This window comes from Zalophus californianus, chromosome 9 (genome assembly GCF_009762305.2).
Source record: "Zalophus californianus isolate mZalCal1 chromosome 9, mZalCal1.pri.v2, whole genome shotgun sequence".
NCBI lineage: Eukaryota > Metazoa > Chordata > Mammalia > Carnivora > Otariidae > Zalophus > Zalophus californianus.
In genome coordinates, this window is record NC_045603.1 from 11109875 (window position 1) to 11129650 (window position 19776).

At 58.4% G+C, this 19776-nt stretch overlaps 1 protein-coding gene across 4 annotated transcripts in view; it reads left to right on the forward strand.

Moving 5' to 3' along the window:
- Positions 1-18759, forward strand: part of TMPRSS6 (transmembrane serine protease 6) — a 37944-nt gene extending 19185 nt beyond the window's left edge. For 2 of the 4 annotated variants that reach the window (XM_027594651.2, XM_027594650.2), the window contains exons 9-17: positions 1058-1170; positions 1507-1616; positions 10424-10569; positions 10942-11040; positions 11990-12103; positions 13437-13553; positions 13840-14008; positions 15334-15605; positions 17312-18098. In XM_027594651.2, coding sequence (XP_027450452.2) covers positions 1058-1170; positions 1507-1616; positions 10424-10569; positions 10942-11040; positions 11990-12103; positions 13437-13553; positions 13840-14008; positions 15334-15605; positions 17312-17727 — 1556 coding nt within the window. In that variant the 3' untranslated portion in view covers positions 17728-18098. Of the gene's footprint in view, positions 1-1057; positions 1171-1506; positions 1617-10423; positions 10570-10941; positions 11041-11989; positions 12104-13436; positions 13554-13839; positions 14009-15333; positions 15606-17311 lie in introns of all 4 variants that reach the window. The other 2 variants (XM_027594653.2, XM_027594654.2) reach the window with 2 other exon arrangements.
- The last annotated feature ends 1017 nt before the right edge of the window (positions 18760-19776 follow it).

A 19776-nucleotide genomic window follows, 5' to 3' on the forward strand; every position in this document is an offset into this window, starting at 1 on the left:
CCTCCCCTGGCCCTCCTCCCTCTGCACCCGCTTGAGGCCGGAGGGTGGGTCTGTGGTCAGGAGGCCCCGGGAACCTCAGATTCACCCCCAGACCACCCTCTCTCATTCTGAAGGCGAGCCCCACAGACCCTTCCTGGAGATGGCACTCAGCTCAGGGAGGGCCACTCAGCATTTCCGGGAAGGGCTCTCCGGGCTGCCCCCTGGCCTCCTGTTCCCAGATCTCTGTCCCTCCTTCCCTGACCCCCTCTCTCGGGAAGAAGCCCGCCCTTCATGCCCTGGCTGTCCTTGGGCATGGATCAGCCAAGCAAACCTCGCAGGCTCCAGAGCTGGCGGAAGAAGGGGTTGCAGACAGGAGACCACAAACCACTGCCCCCACCCCTGACGATCTGCCTCTTGCCCTCCCTCCCCTGGCGTTGACCCCAGAGGTCCCCTGGCAGGGGCCGAGGTCCACAGCTGCCCTTGCAGGGTCCCGGCAGCCCTCTGGGGGTGCCTGCCGCTGAGGAGGTGCCGGAGCTGGCTCTGGCTGACTCCATGGGAGTCACTGACACAGCTCAGGAGACGGGGGAACAAGGACCCTGACTCCAGGGAGAGGTAGCAGGGCAGCTGGGAGCCCTCCTGATTCCTCACCCTCTCCCTGTGTGACCTCAGTCAGGTCCCCCCTCTTCTCTGAGCCTCATCTTGGAAAAGGGGCATGCCTCTCCCTCCCCCCAGCCCCATAACCTTGAGGCTCGCACAGTTGTGAACACATGAAGTAAAATGGTCAAGTGCAGCGCAATCCATGTCAATAAGCTACCATTTATTGAGCACTTACTACATGTCAGGCTGTTCAAACATTTTATGTCTATTTAATCTGCTTAACTGCCCTGTGAGGTATGTGCTATTATTGTCCCCATGTTACAGACAGATGGGGAAACTGAGGCCCAAGGTCACACCGCACCACTAACCTCTACTGTTTAATGGCAGGAGGGTGGTGGGGTTACAGCTGTCCCTCACCTGCTGGGAGGTGCAGTGAGCTGGGGCCGGGGGACCCTGTGTAACCGCTGTTCTCGGGGTCCAGCTTGCGAGGTGAACCTGACCCTGGAGGGCCGCCTGGAGCCGCAGGGCGTCCTCAGCACGCCTTATTTCCCCAGCTACTACTCGCCCAGCACCCACTGCTCCTGGCACCTCACGGTGAGCCCAGTACCCTGCCGCCCATCCGCCCCCTGCCCAGAGCACCCTGTGGACCTCGGGAAGCCCAGGTTGGGAGGGGATCAGTGTCCTGCCTTTGCTGATGCATCCGCAGGCTGAGCCCTGGATGCAAATCCCTCCGGGAGGGGGGGTGACAGGTGTGGCCAAGGTCTGCCCCTGTGGGCCACAGTAATGCCTGTTTGTTGAGTGACTGACCAACTTCAGCCCCCGCTGGGGCTCTGTGTCGGCGGGCCTCCTCCCTTTGTTGTCCTGGGAAGTGGGGCCACCAGCCCAGTGACAGCCCACAGTCCACTTTGGTGACCAGCTCCTCTGTCCCAGGTGCCCTCTCTGGACTACGGCTTGGCCCTCTGGTTTGACGCCTATGCTCTGCGGAGGCAGAAGTATGACCTGCCATGCACCCAGGGACAGTGGACGATCCAGAACCGGAGGTATCCCACCTGGGGCCCCCTTCCTCTCCCCAAAGTCACCCACCTTGGGACCCCCAGTCCCAGACCTCAGAGGGGCGGCCCTGGAAGAGAGCACAGGCCACAGCCCCACCCCTTGACCCATTCCCTCTCCTGGTCCCCGCCCCAGCCTCCCTTCCTGCCATCCATAGGTCTCAGCCACCTTGGATGGTGATTCTAGTTAGAGTGAAACGTTGCACTTCCTTGGGCGCTGTCACCCCACTGTCTGGTCCCCCAAATCCTTAAATGAGATGGTGCAGGAACCCCAGGACTCAGCAGGGCTACAGCACGTGCCCCTAAGCCCATCCCTGCGCCATTGGAGGCCCCTCCTCCCCTCTCCCACTCCCTGCTGTTGGCCAAAGTCAAGTGGCTTCCTGCCTAGGAAGCTGCGCAGCCAAGGCAAGGCTGCTTTTGCTCATCCGGCCATTTCCACAAGGACGGTCTCTCCCTATCACCCACACCGCCCGTGGGTTTCTTGCCCTGCTATCTGTGCTGCTTCTGGCCCCCTGGTGACAAAGTTTCTAAGGAAGAAGTGAGTCCCTCCGGGAGATGGGCCAGGACGCAGGGGGGCCAGGCCACATGGGGGGCCGTCCGTGGGTCAGCGGTGACGGCGGTTTTATCCGTAGGAGGACGACTGGTAAGTGCCCCCTGGGGCAGGGAACCGGGGGTCACTGGTGGCCCTGACAGCTGTGAGGAGTGAGGTGGGGGCGAGGGAGGTGCGGAGACCGTGCAGACGTGCGCTCCCCGGTCTGGGAAGAGGAGGGTGACCTGGGACGTTCAGGGGAGGGGATACTTACGATGGGAGGGGCTCCACGTCTAACGCTGGGTGGGAGCGTCCCCTAGCGGGAAAGAGGAAGAGTCAGGTGCCCTTGGTGATGGATGGGATGAGAGTTAGAGAGGGGAGGGCCAGTAGGAGGCATGGAGGGGAGCCGAAGGAGGCTCTCCCATGGCCCCGTTGTTGCGGGGAGAGAAGAGGGATCTCGAAGTAGCCTTGCAGAGCTGGGGTGGGGTCCCGGGATGCTGAAGAGAAGCTTTTGCATCTAATAGCAGGTTGGGCCTCTATCCTCCCTTCTAATCCCAGGATTTGGGGGGGCCCTGCAAGAGGCTGGGATTCTAATACGCAAAGTTCTTGATTTCTTGGCTTCACAGACTTTGGGTCTCCAAGATTCCAATACACTAAAATGGGAAGGTTCCCAGACTCTGGAATTCTTGGGTTCTGGGATTGGTGTCCACACTCACCAATGCGGACTTCACTTGTTGGTTGATCCTATTCAGACAAAAGGGGACAGGGATTGAAAATGCTCATTGGCGAGCCAGCGTGCCCTCCAGGACTTTGGCAATTTATTAGGGACTGTGATTGAAAGGAAAAGGAAGAAATGCCTGAGGTGTGACTTCAGGCCCATGCTATTCGGGGGGCTGATGGGAGATGGTGTGACTTCAAACCCGTGCTGTTTGGGCGGTGACAGGAGATGGTGTGACTTCAAGCCCGTGCTGTTCGGGGGGTGACGGGAGATGGTGTGACTTCATGCCCGTGCTGTTTAGGGGGTGACGGGAGATGGTGTGAGTTCAGGCCCATGCTGTTCGGGGGTGACGGGAGATGGTGTGAGTTCAGGCCTGTGCTCTTTGGGGGGGGGGTGACAGGAGATGGTGTGACTTCAGGCCCGTGTTGTTCTTGGGAGTGATGGGAGATGGTGTGAGTTCAGGCTTCTGCTGTTCAGGGGTGACGGGAGATGGTGTGACTTCAGGCCCGTTGCTGTTCGGGGGGTGACAGGAGATGGTGTGACTTCAGGCCCGTGCTGTTTGGGAAACAAAAGGCATCCCACATCCTAGTGTGTGGGTGGCATTTCTGGGCACCACAACCTTCATCCTCACGGAGCGCCCTGGGGACCCCCTTGCTAGCCGCCTGGGGCCTGCCCAGACTAAGGCTGGCTGGGCTCACCCCTCAGCATCAGGAGCCCACAGAATGACGGTAGGAGTGGCCCACATTTCACACTTGTGCGAATGATGATGATGTGTTTTCCTGTCACCCTCTTGACACCTTCCTTGAGGAAGGAACAGGAGGGCCCTGGGTCTGCCGCTCCTGCCCTTACCCCCACCCATACGGCTATTGCATTTGCCAGGAGCCAGGCTCACCAGTCTGTGACGTCAACGGCGTCATCATTCCGTTTCCCGGAAAGGGAGTCGAGGCTCAGCATGATTAGGTGGTGCCCAGTCGGGCCTGCAGTCAGAGCCTCTCCCACACCCGCCACCAGCTGGGAACAGGGAGGATGGTCCCCACCATGCTCCCTATGGAGGGTCTTCCCTCTCTCTCTGTGATACAGCCAGGAGGGGTTGGGCAAAGTATGGGCCCTGGTTCTAGGGACCTGTTGAGCTACTCTTGGGTTTTAAATGTGGGCCCCAGGTGGAGAGAGTCCTAATTAAAAGGAATGAGGCTGTGATGGTGGGATTTCAGGCACTAGACAGGTTCTAGTGGGATTGCAGGGGGCTCCCTCCCAGTGTCTCAAAGCACCCCTGGGCTATAGAAAGTAGGGGCTGGACAGGCCATCGAACCTAATCCTCACCCATTGTACAGGAGGGGAAACTGAGGCCTAAGACGCCTAAGCCTAAGGACTTGGCTTCTTTCGCTGGTCTTTTGCCTTTCAGTGGTGGGAGGGATTTCAGGGTGCAGCCAGGTGGTGGATGGGGGAGCGGTGGGGGAGGCCCGACGGGGCACGGCTCTCCCGTCCCTCTTCTCTCTCGTCCCACGCCTCCCTGTGCTTCATGGCGATTTGGAGATGTGTTCAGGGGAGTCTACGTGTAACTCTGGGTGCACTACCTTCCCCATCTATACAATAGAAGGGTTAGACCAGCCCCAGACCCCAACTTCTTATCATTTACACAGATGTCTGAAGAAAGACGTTGTGTTTATTAGTTCCTAGTGAAATGTCACTCCAGATGAGGCTGGTGAGGTGCAGAGAACTGAAGCCAGACAGATCAGGGTTGGAATCCTGGCTCCTTCCCTTCCTGCAGGCGAGGGCTCACCTCTCCCAGCCTCCGGCAGCTCATCTGAAAACTGGCCATGACACAGACCCCCGCCCCCCCCCCCCCGCCCCTGCCCCAGGCAAGACTAAATGAGATCTGGGATGGAGGACACTGGCTCCTGCAGGCGCAGACAGAGCACCGCTCTAGAAGGCACCGACCATGAGTTAATGACTGGCTCTTGATGCCAGGCCAGGCATGCACCGAGCTGAGGGCTTTGTGGTGCCATTTCCTTCATCCTCAACAACTTGGTGAGGAAACAGGCCCCATACTGCCTTCACTGACCAGTGAGGAACCCAAGGCACAGAGAGGCGAACTCATTGGCACCACCTCACCCAGATTGCAAGTGGGGGAAGCCAGAATTGAGCAAGGCAGTCAGATCCAGAGCGCGTGTGGGTACGCACACCCGTGCCTGTGTGCACAAGTCTGTGCATGTACCCATGCACACCTAAATGCTCCCCTTCGTGCAGAGACTTCCTGTGGGGCTCTGAGCAGCCGTGCTGGCTGTTCATTCTCTTGGCCGCGGCACTTCTGGACCAATCCACTGGCGTCCTGGTGGGAGGACCGACAGCTTCTGTGGCTCCCGCCAGTTTTGTTTTTTTTTTAAGATTTTTTTTTTAATTTTTATTTATTTGACACAGAGAGAGAGAGAGTTAGCAAGAGCAGGAACACAAGCAGGGGGAGTGGGAGAGGGAGAAGCAGCCTCCCCGCCGCTCCCGCCAGTTCTGAGAACGGCCTGGGAAGTCCCATCTCTATCTTCCGAGACCTTCGTGAAGGATCCGGGGTCCCCAGGTGGAGACTAATGTCCCCAGGCCTGCCCCCAGGCTGTTGCCCATGTCTGAGCACGGAAGGGAAGGCAGAGGTGTACCTCCAAACCATAAGCACCGGACAAACCATTTCCTTTAGTTACGATCTTTTTTGATAATGATCATCCAATGTAGATGCTGGGAAATTCTTTGAATGAGCATTTGTTGGAAAATTTACTTGTGTGGGTGGCAAAGATATGAGAAGTCTGGGGAACGGTGTTGATTTGCAGGCACAGGGTGTGTAGGGAGGGGGAGACGCAGTCCTTGGACCCAGAATGGCCATGGACAAGGGGCAACGGAGGGTGGGTTGGGGGAGAAGGTGACTTGCCCCGCAGGTGTCAGCGTAGTGATGAGGGAAGGCTGGTCCGGGCTCCCTCCGCTGGCTGGGCATCCTCGGGCTTGTGGCCTTGCTCCTCTGAGCCCTCTCTGCCTTTCCCCACCTCGCTGCTTCCTACCAGCTTCTCCCAGTGCCCATGGCCAAGACCTCATGCCCTTTAAGTGGCCTGGGGGTGGGGGAGGGACTTGGTCTAGTGAGACTGGCCGCCAGCTGCGTGGTTTTGCAGAACCTGCTTGGGCTGGGTGTCACCGCGGCACTGGCTTCCCCCTTTCGGGGAATCTGCCTCTTGCCCAGTTTCCTCTCCTGTGATGTCACTTTTCTTGTCATCTGCCCAATCATTTCCCCTGCCCTCCCACTGATGGGACAGGCAGAACCACTGGCTCTTAGGCCTGCTGGAGCCCCGTCCGGCCTGGCCTGCCTATGGGGTGGCTCTTCGGCTCCCCTGGGCCCGTGGAAGGCCGGCACCGCCTGCAGTCCCAGCGGCTCCTGGTCAGGCTGAGTGTCTGCCCCCGACGCTGGGTGCTGGCGGTGTGGTGGGCACAGCTCCTGCTGCTGCCCAAGATGAGCTCATAGCCTGACCGTGTCAGCGGCTTGCTTCCAGAGAAGTCATTTTCTCATCTCATTTCTGTTTCTCATTCCTTAAAACATCCTTCAAAGGAGATACTATCACCCCTGTTTTATAGACGTGAAAACTGAAGCTTGCTGACGCTGATGTGCCCAAGGTTCACACAGCTGATTCATGTGGCAAAGCTGGCCTCCAACTCAGCTCTGCGGCTCTGGGTCCAGCGCTCTGGTCACCATGTCAGATGCTGCCATTCTCCTTTCTTTAGCACTTGCCTTCTCTGACCCTCCTTCCCACTTAATCTGTCCTTAGGGAAGGGAATGCCTGTGTGTGTGCATGCATGCATCCATCCACCCCCCAGCCTTCCTTCCTTCATCCACCCATCCGTCTATCCACCCACCCACCCACCTTTCCATGCATCCATCCATCATCCATCCATCCATCCATCCATCCATCCATCCATCCATCCATCCACCTATCTTTCCTTCCTTCTATCCACCTACCCTTCCATCCACACACCCATCCCTCCATCCTTCCTTCATTCTTTCCATCCATCCATCCATCCATCCATCCATCCATCCATCCATCCATCCACCCACCTTTCCATCCATCCACCCACCAATCCACCTACCCACCCACCCATCCACTCTTTCTTGAATTTCTCCCTGTGTAGAGTTGTTAATATGCAAAAAAGTTGACAGGGTCCCTTCTTACAGTTTGGGTGAGGCAAGAAGGAAAAATCCCCAATCCAGGGGAGAAAGCAAGCCAGCCACTGTGCAAAAATGTGCCTCCAGACCATGCACTCTCAGCACTAGCTGAGAGGTGGGTTCCACAGCCTTCAGACTCTTGGTGCCTCTTAGAGAGGGCTCGTGGGGGAGGAGGTGGCATTTGGTGGATGGAGAGGAATTAGCCAGAGGATGCATACCCTCCCCCAGAAGTCTTTACAGCAGGATCCAGAAATGCAGATGCACACAGGGGCCCAGCTGGAGCCCAGCTCTGGGAGGCAGGCTGTGTGGGGGAGAACGGGAGAGGGAGGGACTAGTTAGCAGGGACTCACATGCTCTGCCTAATTTGGATGGCCTCTGATTACTTCCAGCCAGTGTTTCTGGGGCTCGTTTTTCAGAAGAAGCAAGAATCTAGTATATTATGTGAAATTAGCAGGCAACCGCACTTGAAAAAAAAATTATTTTAACACTGCACAGACCAAACAGACCATCCTTAAGTTAGGTGACTCAGCCTGAGTCACTAGATTGTAGCCTTTCCCTTGAACACTTGTGGAGAGCCTTGCCGCAGGAATACCGCCACCAGCCCCTGCCCCGGGCCTCCAGGGTGAGAACCACATGCTGCCTGGGGTGGGGGTGGGGGTCCTGGGGTACCAGGCTGAGCCACGGGCTGATTCTGGACTTCGTTCTCTCAGACGCCAGTAGAGAAAATGTCCTGTCAGCCCTCACTGGTACCTTAGAGTCCCTGGCCAAAGCTCAGGGTGACCACGCAGCCCTCAGATTCTTCTAGATTGAAATGTTCCACTCCTCTCTGACCTGGCTCTGGTTCCTTCCCTGTCTCTCCACAACCCCTCCATGACCGTGTGGGGACAGCGCCCCATGTCCCCAAATCTTCCACATGGTCAGGGGTACACTTGACGCGTTTCCCACTGCCCAGTATTTCCCGCCCCTAGCTCCCCTGCCCACTCCTCGGGGAAACTCTCAGGGGACAGTAATCCATTATAGCATTTGTTTGTCCACTTTAAAAGACAGACAGACGGCCAAAACTCCATTTCCTCAGTTTTTTAAAAGGCCAAGACGGGCCAGGCCTGCTTGGGGGTGCCCCCTAGTGGCATCTCGTCTCGTCTTGTCCCCTCACGCCCCAGGCTGGAGGAGTCCTGGTGGAGAGCAGGGCGTCTCAAAATTTTCCACCTCGGGCCCTCTTTACACTCTTTAAAATTATTAAGCACCCCAAAGGGCTTTTGTGCAGGTTATAGTATCTCTATTCACAGTATTAGACACTAAAACTAAGAAAAGTTAGAAACATTTATCAATTCATTTAAAAGAAACCCATTACAATTTTGACATAAATAACATATTTTAGAAAAAAACTAATTGTATTTCCCAAAGCCAAAAGCATTTGGCGAGAAAAATATCATCATTTGACCTTTTTGCGACTTTCTTTTAAACCGGATTAATAGACCAGAACTGGATATACACATCTCCATCTGCATTCCATCGAGTTGCCGTCTCACACGTCACGTAGTCTCTGGAAAATTCCACAGAGAGTGAAAAAGGCAAATATTACCTGAGCATTATTATGAAAATAATTTTTACTTTGGAGCCCCGGTGGTCCCCGGACTGCACTTTGAGGACTGTTGGTTGGTTTGGGGGCAAGAATATGATTCACTGTAGCCAGACAGCACGGGGAGGCTGTGCCTCAGGTCTGTGCAGGAACACGGGAAACGTGGGCACTCAGCCCCTGGGGCTCCTGTTGCAGTGAGAGCCAAGGTACCCATCTCCCCCCACCTCCCCCTGCAGCAGGCTGGCTGGGTCCTCCTAGGTCCCGAGGAGGCTGGATTCTGGCTGACCTCCGCCATTCCCTTCAGGAGCCTCCTCCGGAACACAGGATGAGAACAATTTCCGTCTCACAAGATGGACCTGCTGCAAGGACCTCCGAATCTCTGTGCAGTGAGGCCTTGCAGTGTTGCTGCCGATGAGGGAGGGGCCGGACAAGACAACCCTAAATCTTCCTCAGTTGTTTCTTGGTTAGCTCATTGACTAATTAACTGAACTATGAAGTGCTTGCCGTATTCTAGAAGTTCCGAGGGAGTGCCTGGCCCTCCCGGGAGTTAGAGGACCTGCTCTGTGGGCTGTTGCGTCCGCTGTGGGATGCTCCCATCATGCTTTGGGGCATTCCCACCTGCTCTCTTGACTTCCCCCTGCCTTCTCTGCTGGGGGCACTTTCACTTCTCACTGCCTGTTTCCTGACCCGTGCTCTGGGTGTGCTTCCCTCATCTGTAAAGGCGTTCGTTCCTATGTGCTCTGTGAGGGTGCTCCCTTCCCCGTGGGGGGCATGCCTATGAGCTGAGGACACTGACCCATCTGTTCTGTGAGGGTGTCCCACCTGCGGAGGGAGGGAATCCCAGGCTGCTGTCTGGGGAGCACCCATCCTTCTGGGGGAGTGGTTGCACCCACTTGATGGGGAAAGCGGGCCCACTTGCTCTGGGAGGCTGGGTGTGCCCAGACGTGATGTGGGATAAACCCCCTGTGCCCTCCATCCCTGGAGCTGGGAAGATCCCTAGCTGCTCTCTGGGAAGAATTTCACCCCTCTGTGGAGGTTCTCCCACCTGCTCTGTGGGAACAAGAGCATCACGTTGGGATGGGGGAGTCCAGCAGGGATGTGAGGCTCCTCCCCCTGGTTGGGGAATGGTCCCACCTTAGTGCCGCCATGACGGAGGTGACACCCCTCAGCTCTGTGCTATTGCATCGGTCTCGGTCCTGGGAGCAGAAGTGGCGTCTCCCTTGGGTCCAGGGAGTCACAGGGAGATCCCAGGGCTGTGGAGCCTTCCCAGTGGGAAGGACCGAGCCTGAATGGGGCACACTGCTGCCTCCTCCCCCACGCCGAGCACAAGGGGAGCATCCTCTCCTATCTACACAGAGTAGACCTTCCAAGGACTCTTGCCTCCACGGACACACTGAAGCTCTGTCAGATTTGGAGGCAACAGAGATGATAATTCCCCTTATCTTATAAGGGGGGGAAGTGAGGCTCAGGGAAGGACGCTGACTTGCTAGGACCTCACAGCTCCCCGGTGACTGGGGCTAGAATCCAGACTTAGCATTTTATCCTGCAGGGAATGGGGAACCATTGAAGGTTTTTGAGCAGGGGAATGACAGTCTGATTTCTAGAAGATGACTCTGGGGGTGAGCTGTCACCCAAGGGAGAAAACAAGACAGAGAAGGTGAAGGTGGGGGTGCAGCTCCCCCTTCCTCTGCGGCTGCTCTGCCCTTGCCCTGTCTGTACACGGAAGCCATCCCTTCCTTGGGGCTGGCCCGTGCGGCCCTGAGTCTGTCTGTGTCACCCCCAGGCTGTGTGGCCTGCGCACCCTGCAGCCCTATGCCGAGAGGATCCCCGTGGTGGCCACTGCCGGCATCACGGTCAACTTCACGTCCCAGATACCCCTCACCGGGCCCGGCGTGCAGGTGCACTACGGCTTGTACAACCAGTCTGATCGTGAGTAGGAGCAGCCCGGGGAGCGGGGCGGGTGCCCCTGATGCCCCTGCAGCTTCTCCCTGCCTCCTTCCCATCCCCGGTAGCACCGAGAGGCTGGACCAAAGGACTGTGTGTGTGTGTGTGTGTGTGTGTGTGTGCGCACGATACCTGCGGCTCTGTGTGTGCCCCCATAGGCAAGGCTGTCACCTGTGTTCAGCAGGCATACACACTCATACAGACCTGTGTGTGTGCTGTGTACATGGGACATGTCTGTCTACATGCACCGTGCAGATGGGTGTGTGCACATGTGGGTACATGTGTGAGCACGCAAGAGCAGCACGTCTGCACGTGTCTGCATGATGACGCGCATCCTGATGGCGCCCTCCCTTGCAGCCTGCCCTGGAGCGTTCCTCTGCTCTGTAAACGGACTATGTGTGCCCGCCTGCGATGGGGTCAAGGACTGCCCCAACGGCCTGGACGAGAGAAACTGTGGTAGGCAGCCTGCCCGACCCGTCCCTCCTCTCTCCTTGCCTTCTCTGTGCACCAAGGCGAGCCCCCCTTTTTGAATAGAGACATCCCCCCACCAAACGTGCAGCTCCTCTTATCAGCACCCAGGAAGTGGGCTCTCTCGCTGTGCTGAGATGGCAAGATGGAAGCACCGAGTCGGAAAGTGGGCTCCCCAGGGCCACCATTTGGGGAGGTAGCAGGGACAAGCTGGGGACCCAGGTCTCCTGACTCCCAGCTCACAGCTTCTCCCCACCAGGCCATCGTGCCCAGCCTTCTGTCCCAGGCAGCTGTCCAAGAAGGAACAGAGTGGATGGAGGACCAGGAACGGGAAGGCAAGCCCTGTGTGGCCAAGGAGAGTCCTGTATCTTCCTCCCTTGAGTGGGGTCCCCAACCCTCCACTTCAGGGGTTTGGACTGGAGCTGTCAACTCTTCCTGGAGTTATGCTCGCCACCGCCCAGCCCTGGCAGCAGGGGCCCTGGTGGTCTCCGAGCCAGGGCTCTCTTAGAATAATGCCTCTCCTTCTGAGTCCTGGCTTTTGGCCCCCACATTCACCATCAGGGCAGCCTTTTCTTGTCTGACCTCCCCCAACCTCCCCAGACCTCCCCCAACCCCATCCCATCCAAGTTTTAAATACCTGGGGAGAGAAGCAGGAGGGAAGGGAGATGTGCTGGGGAAGGTGCCTCATATTTGGAACTAGAGCATCTGGCTTCAGGTTCTGGCTCAGCCAAAAGGCCTTGGACAGGTCATTTCATTTCTGTTCCTACCCATGAAACAGGGGTATCTCACAAGGTTGCTGTGAGACTCAGGTGTAAAGTAGCTAAGAAAGAGACTTACGGCCCTAGCATAGAATACAACACACGTGCTACAGACAGCACGAAGTCCCAGCCCGGCTCCTCAGGCTTCCTCTCACCTGCCTCTGTGTGTCCCCACGCAGTTTGCAGAGCCACGTTTCAGTGCCAAGAAGACAGCACGTGCATCTCACTGTCCAGGGTCTGTGACAGGCAGCCTGACTGTCTCAACGGGAGTGATGAAGAGCAGTGCCAGGAAGGTAGGCTGGGGTAGGACCAGCTATCCAGAGGGAAACCAAACAATGAGCTCAGCCAGGACAGTCCAGCCGTTCTGTATGCTTCTTCAGCAAAGGTGTCTGCCCTCTTGTCCAAACACTCATCAACCCATCTGTATGGACGCTTATCTATCCATCCATCCAACCATCCATCCATCCATCCATCCATCCATCCATCCTTCCATCCATCTTATGGCCTCCCAACCACCTATCTGTGCATTGATTCATACATCCACTCATTCATCCATCCAACCGCCTGTCCACCCACCTATCTCCCTATCCACTGAGCCATCAATCTACCCATTTATTGTTCACCTAACTACCCGTGTGGCCATCATTCCATCCTCAATCCATGCATCCATGAATGCATGTATGCATGCATCCATCTGTTGATGTAACTATCTGTTTGTCTGTTGGTCCTTACATCCACTCATTTATCCATCCTTCTAGCTGTTTGTCAGTCTCCCTACTGGACCATCAATCCACCCATTTGTTGATCTGCCCAATCTCCTCTCTGTGTCCATTGTTTTATCCATTCATCCATCCATCCATCCATCCATCCACCCACTCATCCATCCGCCCACTCATCCATCCATCCGCCCACTCATCCATCCATCCATCCATCCATCCATCCATCCATCCATCCATCCATCCATCCTACACCTGCAGACAAGCCAGTGATAGTAAGCAGAGTGAAGGAGTGGGAATAATAGACACCAGCAAGGTGGTCCCTGCCCTTTGGGATTATCTGCTAGTAGGAAGACGTGATGGGTGACTGTCTCTGGCCCAATGCCTTCTGGACACGATGTCCAGTAGCATGGGAAGATTGGAGTGCAGGAGGACATCAGGCAGGGAAAGCTTCCTACAAGACGTGGGCTTTGAACTTGGCCTTGCAGAGAGGTAAAATTTAAATCAGCAGGAGGAAAGGAGAGCAGGCCAAGACCAGATGGGGGGAGCGCAGAAAGTTCTTCACTGTGAAGACAGTGAGGAGCAGGTGGGCGGCTGGGTAGGCCCAGGATCTGGAGGAAGGCCGGGCTAGGAGGGGAGCCTTAGACTGATGGGAGAGGCATAGCCCTGTTCCTGGGAGCCTACTGAAAGTGGAGACACAGCCTTACTCTCGACAGACCAGTCTGTGGAGGGGTGAAGGGACATGGCCTGCCTTTTTAAGAGACCCTACAGGAGCCTTATGCTCAAGGGATCCCTCCCCAGTCTCCTCCTGGCCCCTTCCAGGCTCTTCCTTCCCTGGGCCTTGTTTCGGAGGCTCCCTGGGGCTCAGGGACCCACCCTCCATGCCCTGCCCCCACCCCCTCTCCCCCAGTGGTGCCTTGTGGGACGTTCACCTTCCAGTGTGAGGACCACAGCTGCGTGAAGAAGCCCAACCCGCGGTGTGATGGGCTTCCCGACTGCAGGGATGGCTCCGACGAGTGGCACTGTGGTGAGCCAACGGGGCGGGGGGGGGGGGGTGCAGAGGACCCTCTCCACCTGCAGGGCCCTGAGTGTGGGAGGGAGGGAGGGGCCGCCCTGGGAAGCTGCGGGAGAGCTCACTTTGTCTCTTTCTGTCCCGCCTCTGCACCCACTCCGGGTCCTGCCTCTCCTTCATTCTCTTTCCCATCCTCCTCCATCTTTCCTCTGGCCTTCCTCTCTGCCTCCCCTTCTCCGTCTCTCTCTGTGTCCATTCCTCACTGGCTTCTGGCCATCCCTGTCCCTCCCCGTGCCCCCAGACTGTGGCCTCCAGGGCCCCTCCGGCCGCATAGTGGGCGGGGCCGTGTCTTCAGAGGGTGAGTGGCCCTGGCAGGCCAGCCTCCAGGTTCGGGGCCGACACATCTGTGGGGGGGCGCTCATCGCTGACCGCTGGGTGATAACAGCCGCCCACTGCTTCCAGGAGGACAGGTGAGCAGGGGCCGTGCGACCCGAGACCACAAGAGATGGGAGAGGGGAGGGGAGGCCTGGCAGGCAGGCAGGGACAGTGGGTCTGAGATCCAAGCAGGAGGGAAGGGTGGTGGGAAGCCCATCAGACTTGCCGTTTGAACACTTGGGTTCAGTCCTGGCTCCACCATGAACATAGTCCATGCCCCTGGAGAGGTTGCTCAACCACCTACTGCCCTGCTTTTGGAATCTTGCTTTAAGTTGGGTTAGCGATTCATTCACTCATTCATTCCTGTATTCACTCATCCATTCAGCAATATGTATCATGCTCCTACTAGGGAGCTGTGCCAGACCCTAGGGATACAGCAGAGAACAGAACTGCCCCACTTGGCCATAGGCCATGCCCCCCGCCCCCGCCAGGGGCCTGTGACCTGGTGAGTGGGGCCCAAGAAGGCTCCAAGAAGAGACATCCCACCCAGCCCCCCAAACATCTCCATCTGCATGGTGGGCTGGCAGCACCCCATCTCCTGGGCCCCGCCAGTCCTGGACTCCCCTCCGACACCTCCTTTTCTGTCCCGGGTCCACATTGTCCCCAGCCAAAGACCAGGAGCCACCACGGCACCCCACCCCCACGCCCTTTACATCCAGAGCCAGACAGCAAGTGCTCTCGGTGCGCTGGACCACTCCTCAGCCGCTGTCTGTCCACACCCCCCTAGCACCTCGGGCCAGCCCAGAGCCCGGCTCTGCTTGGCATCCCCTCCCCAGGGGCCTGGGTGCTCTTTCTGGGTGCGGTCTGACCACCTCACTCTCTCACTGCTTCCCTGGCTCCCCGCGGCCCCTTGAGGTAAAGAAAGCCCCGGGCGCTGACCCGCATGCAGGGGTCTTCACCACCCTGTCTCGGCTGATTGCCGCCTACTCAAGACCCACCCCCCCTCCCCCCGCCCCAGGGCGGACCAGCAGGTCTCCGCAAGCTCACAGCAGCCCCATCTGTAAGGTGCACAGACAAAAAGGAGAGAACCGTGTGTCACTGCCTGGCACTGTGCTGATTTTTCACACGTACAGTCTTACTGAGTTCCCCCCAGTAACCTAGGAGTAGAAGATGAGCAGACTGAGGCATAGAGAAGCACACACGTATCGAGGGAGGGATGAAGCTGGGACTGGAACCCAGGCAGGCGGACTCGGACGCCAGCACGGCTGGCTGTACCACGGCCCAGCAGTCGGCTTTCCGGAGCAGGGAAGGGACGGGTGTGACCGCCGCCGGGGTCACTGGTGGGGAAGCCGGCTAGCCTAAGGGTCTGGGATGAGAGAGGCGGCGGCTGAGTGCCCCCCCCCGCCCCCGCCACCTCCAGCATGGCCTCCCCCGCGCTGTGGACGGTGTTCCTGGGCAAGGTGTGGCAGAGCTCCCGCTGGCCCGGCGAGGTGTCCTTCAAGGTGAGCCGCCTGCTCCTGCACCCTTACCACGAGGAGGACAGCCATGACTACGACGTGGCCCTGCTGCAGCTCGACCACCCGGTGGTGCGCTCGGCCGCCGTGCACCCCGTCTGCCTGCCCGCGCGCTCCCACTTCTTCGAGCCGGGCCTGCACTGCTGGATCACGGGCTGGGGTGCCCTGCGCGAGGGCGGTGAGCCGGCCGGGCTGCCGGAGGGCAGATCAGGGGAGGTGGGGTGTGGTCCGCCTCCCGAGGCTCCCAAACCTGGAGGGGGCCGGCCAAGGGGCCTCAGGGCTCCACCCCAGGGGCCCTCTGGTGCTGGGCTCAACCCGGGTTGGATGTCGCAGAAGAAAACAAGCTTTTACTGTAGCGAGCGGCTCCTGCCTTCCGGGCCCTTCCCTCCTTCCGGAACGTGCAGTTTAAAGGGAACCGAGGGCGTGGGAGGTTACCTTGGGGGATATGTGTGAAGTGATGGGGCATATTAGGAACCCAGCAGCCCACAGGCAAGCTCCAACCTCTGCTCCTTGGGCACAGATGACTTTCTATGTGGAGGATGGATTTTAGGGAACGTGGTCTCATTTAATCCACCCAATACCCCTAAGGCTGGGGATTATGGTCCCATTTTAGCAGTTCTTCCAAGTCGCCCAGCCAGAGAGGGTTGGAACAGGGACTGGCACTGAGCACTGCCTGACCCCAGAGCCCTGCTGTTCCTGCTACTGCCCCTGAAGCAAGGGGCCTCTCCCCTTCCCGCCTAAACTGACCGTCCCTAGGGGCCACGTCTGTTCTGTGAATACCGGCAGGCCTAGGCTGGCATAACCACAGGCATGCCCTGCACCCTTAAAGAGGGTGGCTTTAAAGATGGGGACAGTGATTTACAATCTGGAGGCGGGCAGGACTGTAGAGATACTTTAAAGATGGGGAAACTGAGGCTCAGATGAGAAGTGACTTGTTCAAGGGGATGATGGAGGAGAGCAGTAAAGCAAGGATTGGTTCATTTGCTCACTCATTCAAGGACACATTTATGAGCACCTACTGTATGCCAGGACTTGAGTTGGGCACAGATGGGCTATAAGGATGAAAAGAGAACATTCTTGGGGGAGACGGTGCTTAGAGCTGACATGGGTGGGGAGGTGCAGCCCAGAGGAGGGGCCTAGCCAGGTGGAGTCAGGGAGGCTTCCGGACAAGGGGCTGGCTAAGCCAAGGCTGGGAGGACGAGTCGCCGGTGTCCAAGTGGGGGAGAGAGGTGTTCCCGTTAAGGGTACAGGGGGCAACCCAGGGAGTCTCGAGAACACCCTGCACCAGAGGGGAGCTGGGGGCAGGCAGATGTGGGCGAGGACTGGCGGGAAGGGCAGGACGGCCTCATTGGCCGTTGTACGGAGCTTGAGCCAGGAGTTTGCCTGACCTGCACTTTAAAAACCAACTGAGGGCTTCCAGAAAAACACCAGCATTGAGTCCTACCCTAGCCAAACAGGCCAGATCTCGGGGTGGGACCAGGCACAGTGCAGAATGAAGCTCCCTGGGGGCCCTCCCTGGGGGGCCCTGGCAAAGCACTGGGCTGGACAGCGGGGAGACACTGATGAATTTTAGGCCGAGAGTGTAGGGTCAGATGGGTGCTCTGGAAAAATCTCCCAGGGGCTGTCACAGAACAGGGGGGCACCGGCCAAGAGGCCTCAAGCAGGAGGGGCGGCAGGGAGGACACTAGTCCAGGTAGGCTTTGGGTGGGGACTCTGTCCCCGTGGGCCACGAGGGGGCCAAAAGAGAGTGACGGTGAGGTGAGGCGGAGGGGTAGGGGGCGGGCAGAGCAGGAAAGATGAGGGCGGGCTCCTGAGCCGCAAGGGGAAAAGTGGAAGGAAGAGCCGCTCTCATCTCTGCCTTCCACCCCCGACCCCGCTGGGCAGGCCCCACCAGCAACGGTCTGCAGAAGGTGGACGTGCAGCTGATCCCGCAGGACCTGTGCAGCGAGGCCTATCGCTACCAGGTGACACCCCGCATGCTGTGCGCTGGCTACCGAAAGGGCAAGAAGGATGCCTGTCAGGTGACACCTTGGGGGTGGGTGGCCGAGAGGAGGGCGGGCGGCGCTCACATCGTGCAAGGCCTGGCCCTCTGCTCACACCAGCCTGCTGAAGCCCCACGGCCTCCCGGCAAGGCCGGGATGGCTGTCCCAACTTTACCGATAAGGAAACTGAGGTTCGGGGAGGTGGAGGGACGTGCGCCCAGTTGCAGGCCCCAGGTCACGGGCAGGTCTAAGGCTCAAACCCAGTTCTGCCCCCTGCTCCTGAGCAAGGCGCTTTGCCCAAGGGGACACAGGAGCTAGGAATGGAAGGAGCCCACAAAAGGGAGGCAGAGAGGAGTGGGGACACACGTGTACTCTTCCACGACAGCCAGGACCCGCGGAAGGACCAGCAGGGCTGCTCTGGGCTCTCTCCACTGATCAGGAGGCAGGGGAGGCAGAAGGCTTCCCAAGAGCCTCTTGTCACCTGGAAGACTCCCAGTAGTCAGGACCCCCAGCTTACCCTGATGCAGACCTGTCTCTCCTCTCCCCGTTTCAGGGCGACTCGGGAGGTCCACTGGTGTGCAAGGAGCCCAGTGGCCGCTGGTTCCTGGCGGGGCTGGTCAGCTGGGGCCTGGGCTGTGGCCGGCCCAACTACTTTGGTGTCTACACCCGCATCACAGGGGTGATTGGCTGGATCCAGCAGGTGCTGACCTGAGGAGCTTCCCTCCCTGCAGAGCTGGGGCCCACCTCCTGGACTCAGAGAGTCCGGGGCACCCACTGGGCAGGGGAGCAAGCATTCTGGGGGCAGCAGGGGGGCCTTGTGGAGGCAGGAGGTAGCATCCCGTCGTCCCCCAACCTGCTCCCTGACATCTGCCCCAGGGAGGGCAACAGGAGAAGACCCGTCAGCTGGTGGTGGACTCCCCCTGCACCCCAGAGCCTGGATGGTCAGCAGGCCCAGCTGGAGGGGTTCACATCCAGCCCTGTTGCCTCCTGATTCTCTCTCCTCCTTCTCCTTCTGCTGCTGCTGACTTGGGGGGGGGGAGGGCGGGGAATGGTTCAGCAGTGATAATGGGGCTTCCGGGTCCCAAGAGGGGTGTCTGAGCTCCCCTCCGCCAATGCAGAGAGCAGATTCAGCCTGTGAACTTGAGGGGGTGGGGATGGGAGGCACCCCCAAGGAGGGGCCCCCACAGCCCTGGAGACAGCCAAGTGGGCCAACTGCCACCGTAAGCCAAAGGGTGGGGGGAGCCCTGGGTCTAGGGTCCTCACCCCACCCCTACCTGTCCCCTGGGCCTCCACTGCCCACTCACACCTGGAAGTGAGCTCCATTGCCCTGAGGAATAAAGCCGTTCGATCTGAGGCCCTGCTGTGGGGTTTGAATGGGGCCCGGGGCATCAACCCCACAGTCTTGACTGAGCAGACTCTGCTTCCTGCTCAGCCTGTTGGTCAAATGTCTAGAAGGCCAAGGTGGGGTCAGTGGGGGCAGGGGTGACCTCCAGGGTGGTTGCTCAGGTCCCAGGAGCAACCCCAAGATGGAGGTGATTTGGTGACCCCCTTGGATCAGAAGGATGGGTCGAGTGATAGGCTCCGTCTGCAAGCTTGGGAGGAAACTGAGGCAGAGGGGCGGAGCCATCCTCAGGATCACACCAGCGGGTTCATAGTGAAGTCTGGTGTGGAAGCCCCGCCTCCTGGTTCCCAGTCCACCCCTTCTCAGCGAGACGCTCCCTTTGCTTTCTTGGGATCCTTCATTCAGCAAGCCATCAGTCTCCCGCTACGTGCCAACCACTGCGCTGGGGCCACAGAGATGCACAGAACTCAGCTCCTGATCTCAGGAGGGGTGGGGATGACAATCCAGTGTGAAGGGGCTTTGGGGTAGTCCGGAACTCGGGAAGTCAGGGAAGGCTGCCTGGAAGAGGTGAAGACTTGAGTTGCGGCTGAAAGGTGGCCAAGGTGGGGCAGGGCATTCCAGAGAGGGGAACAGCATGTGCAAAGGCATAAGTCCCAAAAGAACAGGGCATATTGGTGAGCTGTTCTGAGTTACACAGAGGTTGAGAGAGGAGCAAACCGAGATCAGATGACAAAGAATTTGGAATTAAGGGAGGACTTGATGCTGGGTGCGCTGGGGAGCCATGGAAGAAGGCTCTAGAGCAGGGGAGAGACACATGAGTGGATTCACATCTTAGAAGGATCAGGGGCCCCGGTGTGGAGGCACACGTGCAGAGGGAGCGGGAAGTAGGGAGGCAGTGAGAAGGCCGCTGGTGAACTCCAGGAGGGAGAGGAAGGGGATCTAATGAGCCAGGCAGCGGAGATGGACTTGAAGGACCCTCAGTGTCCTCCAGGTGCCCTAGCGGCTGGGGCTTGGGTGAGGGAGGA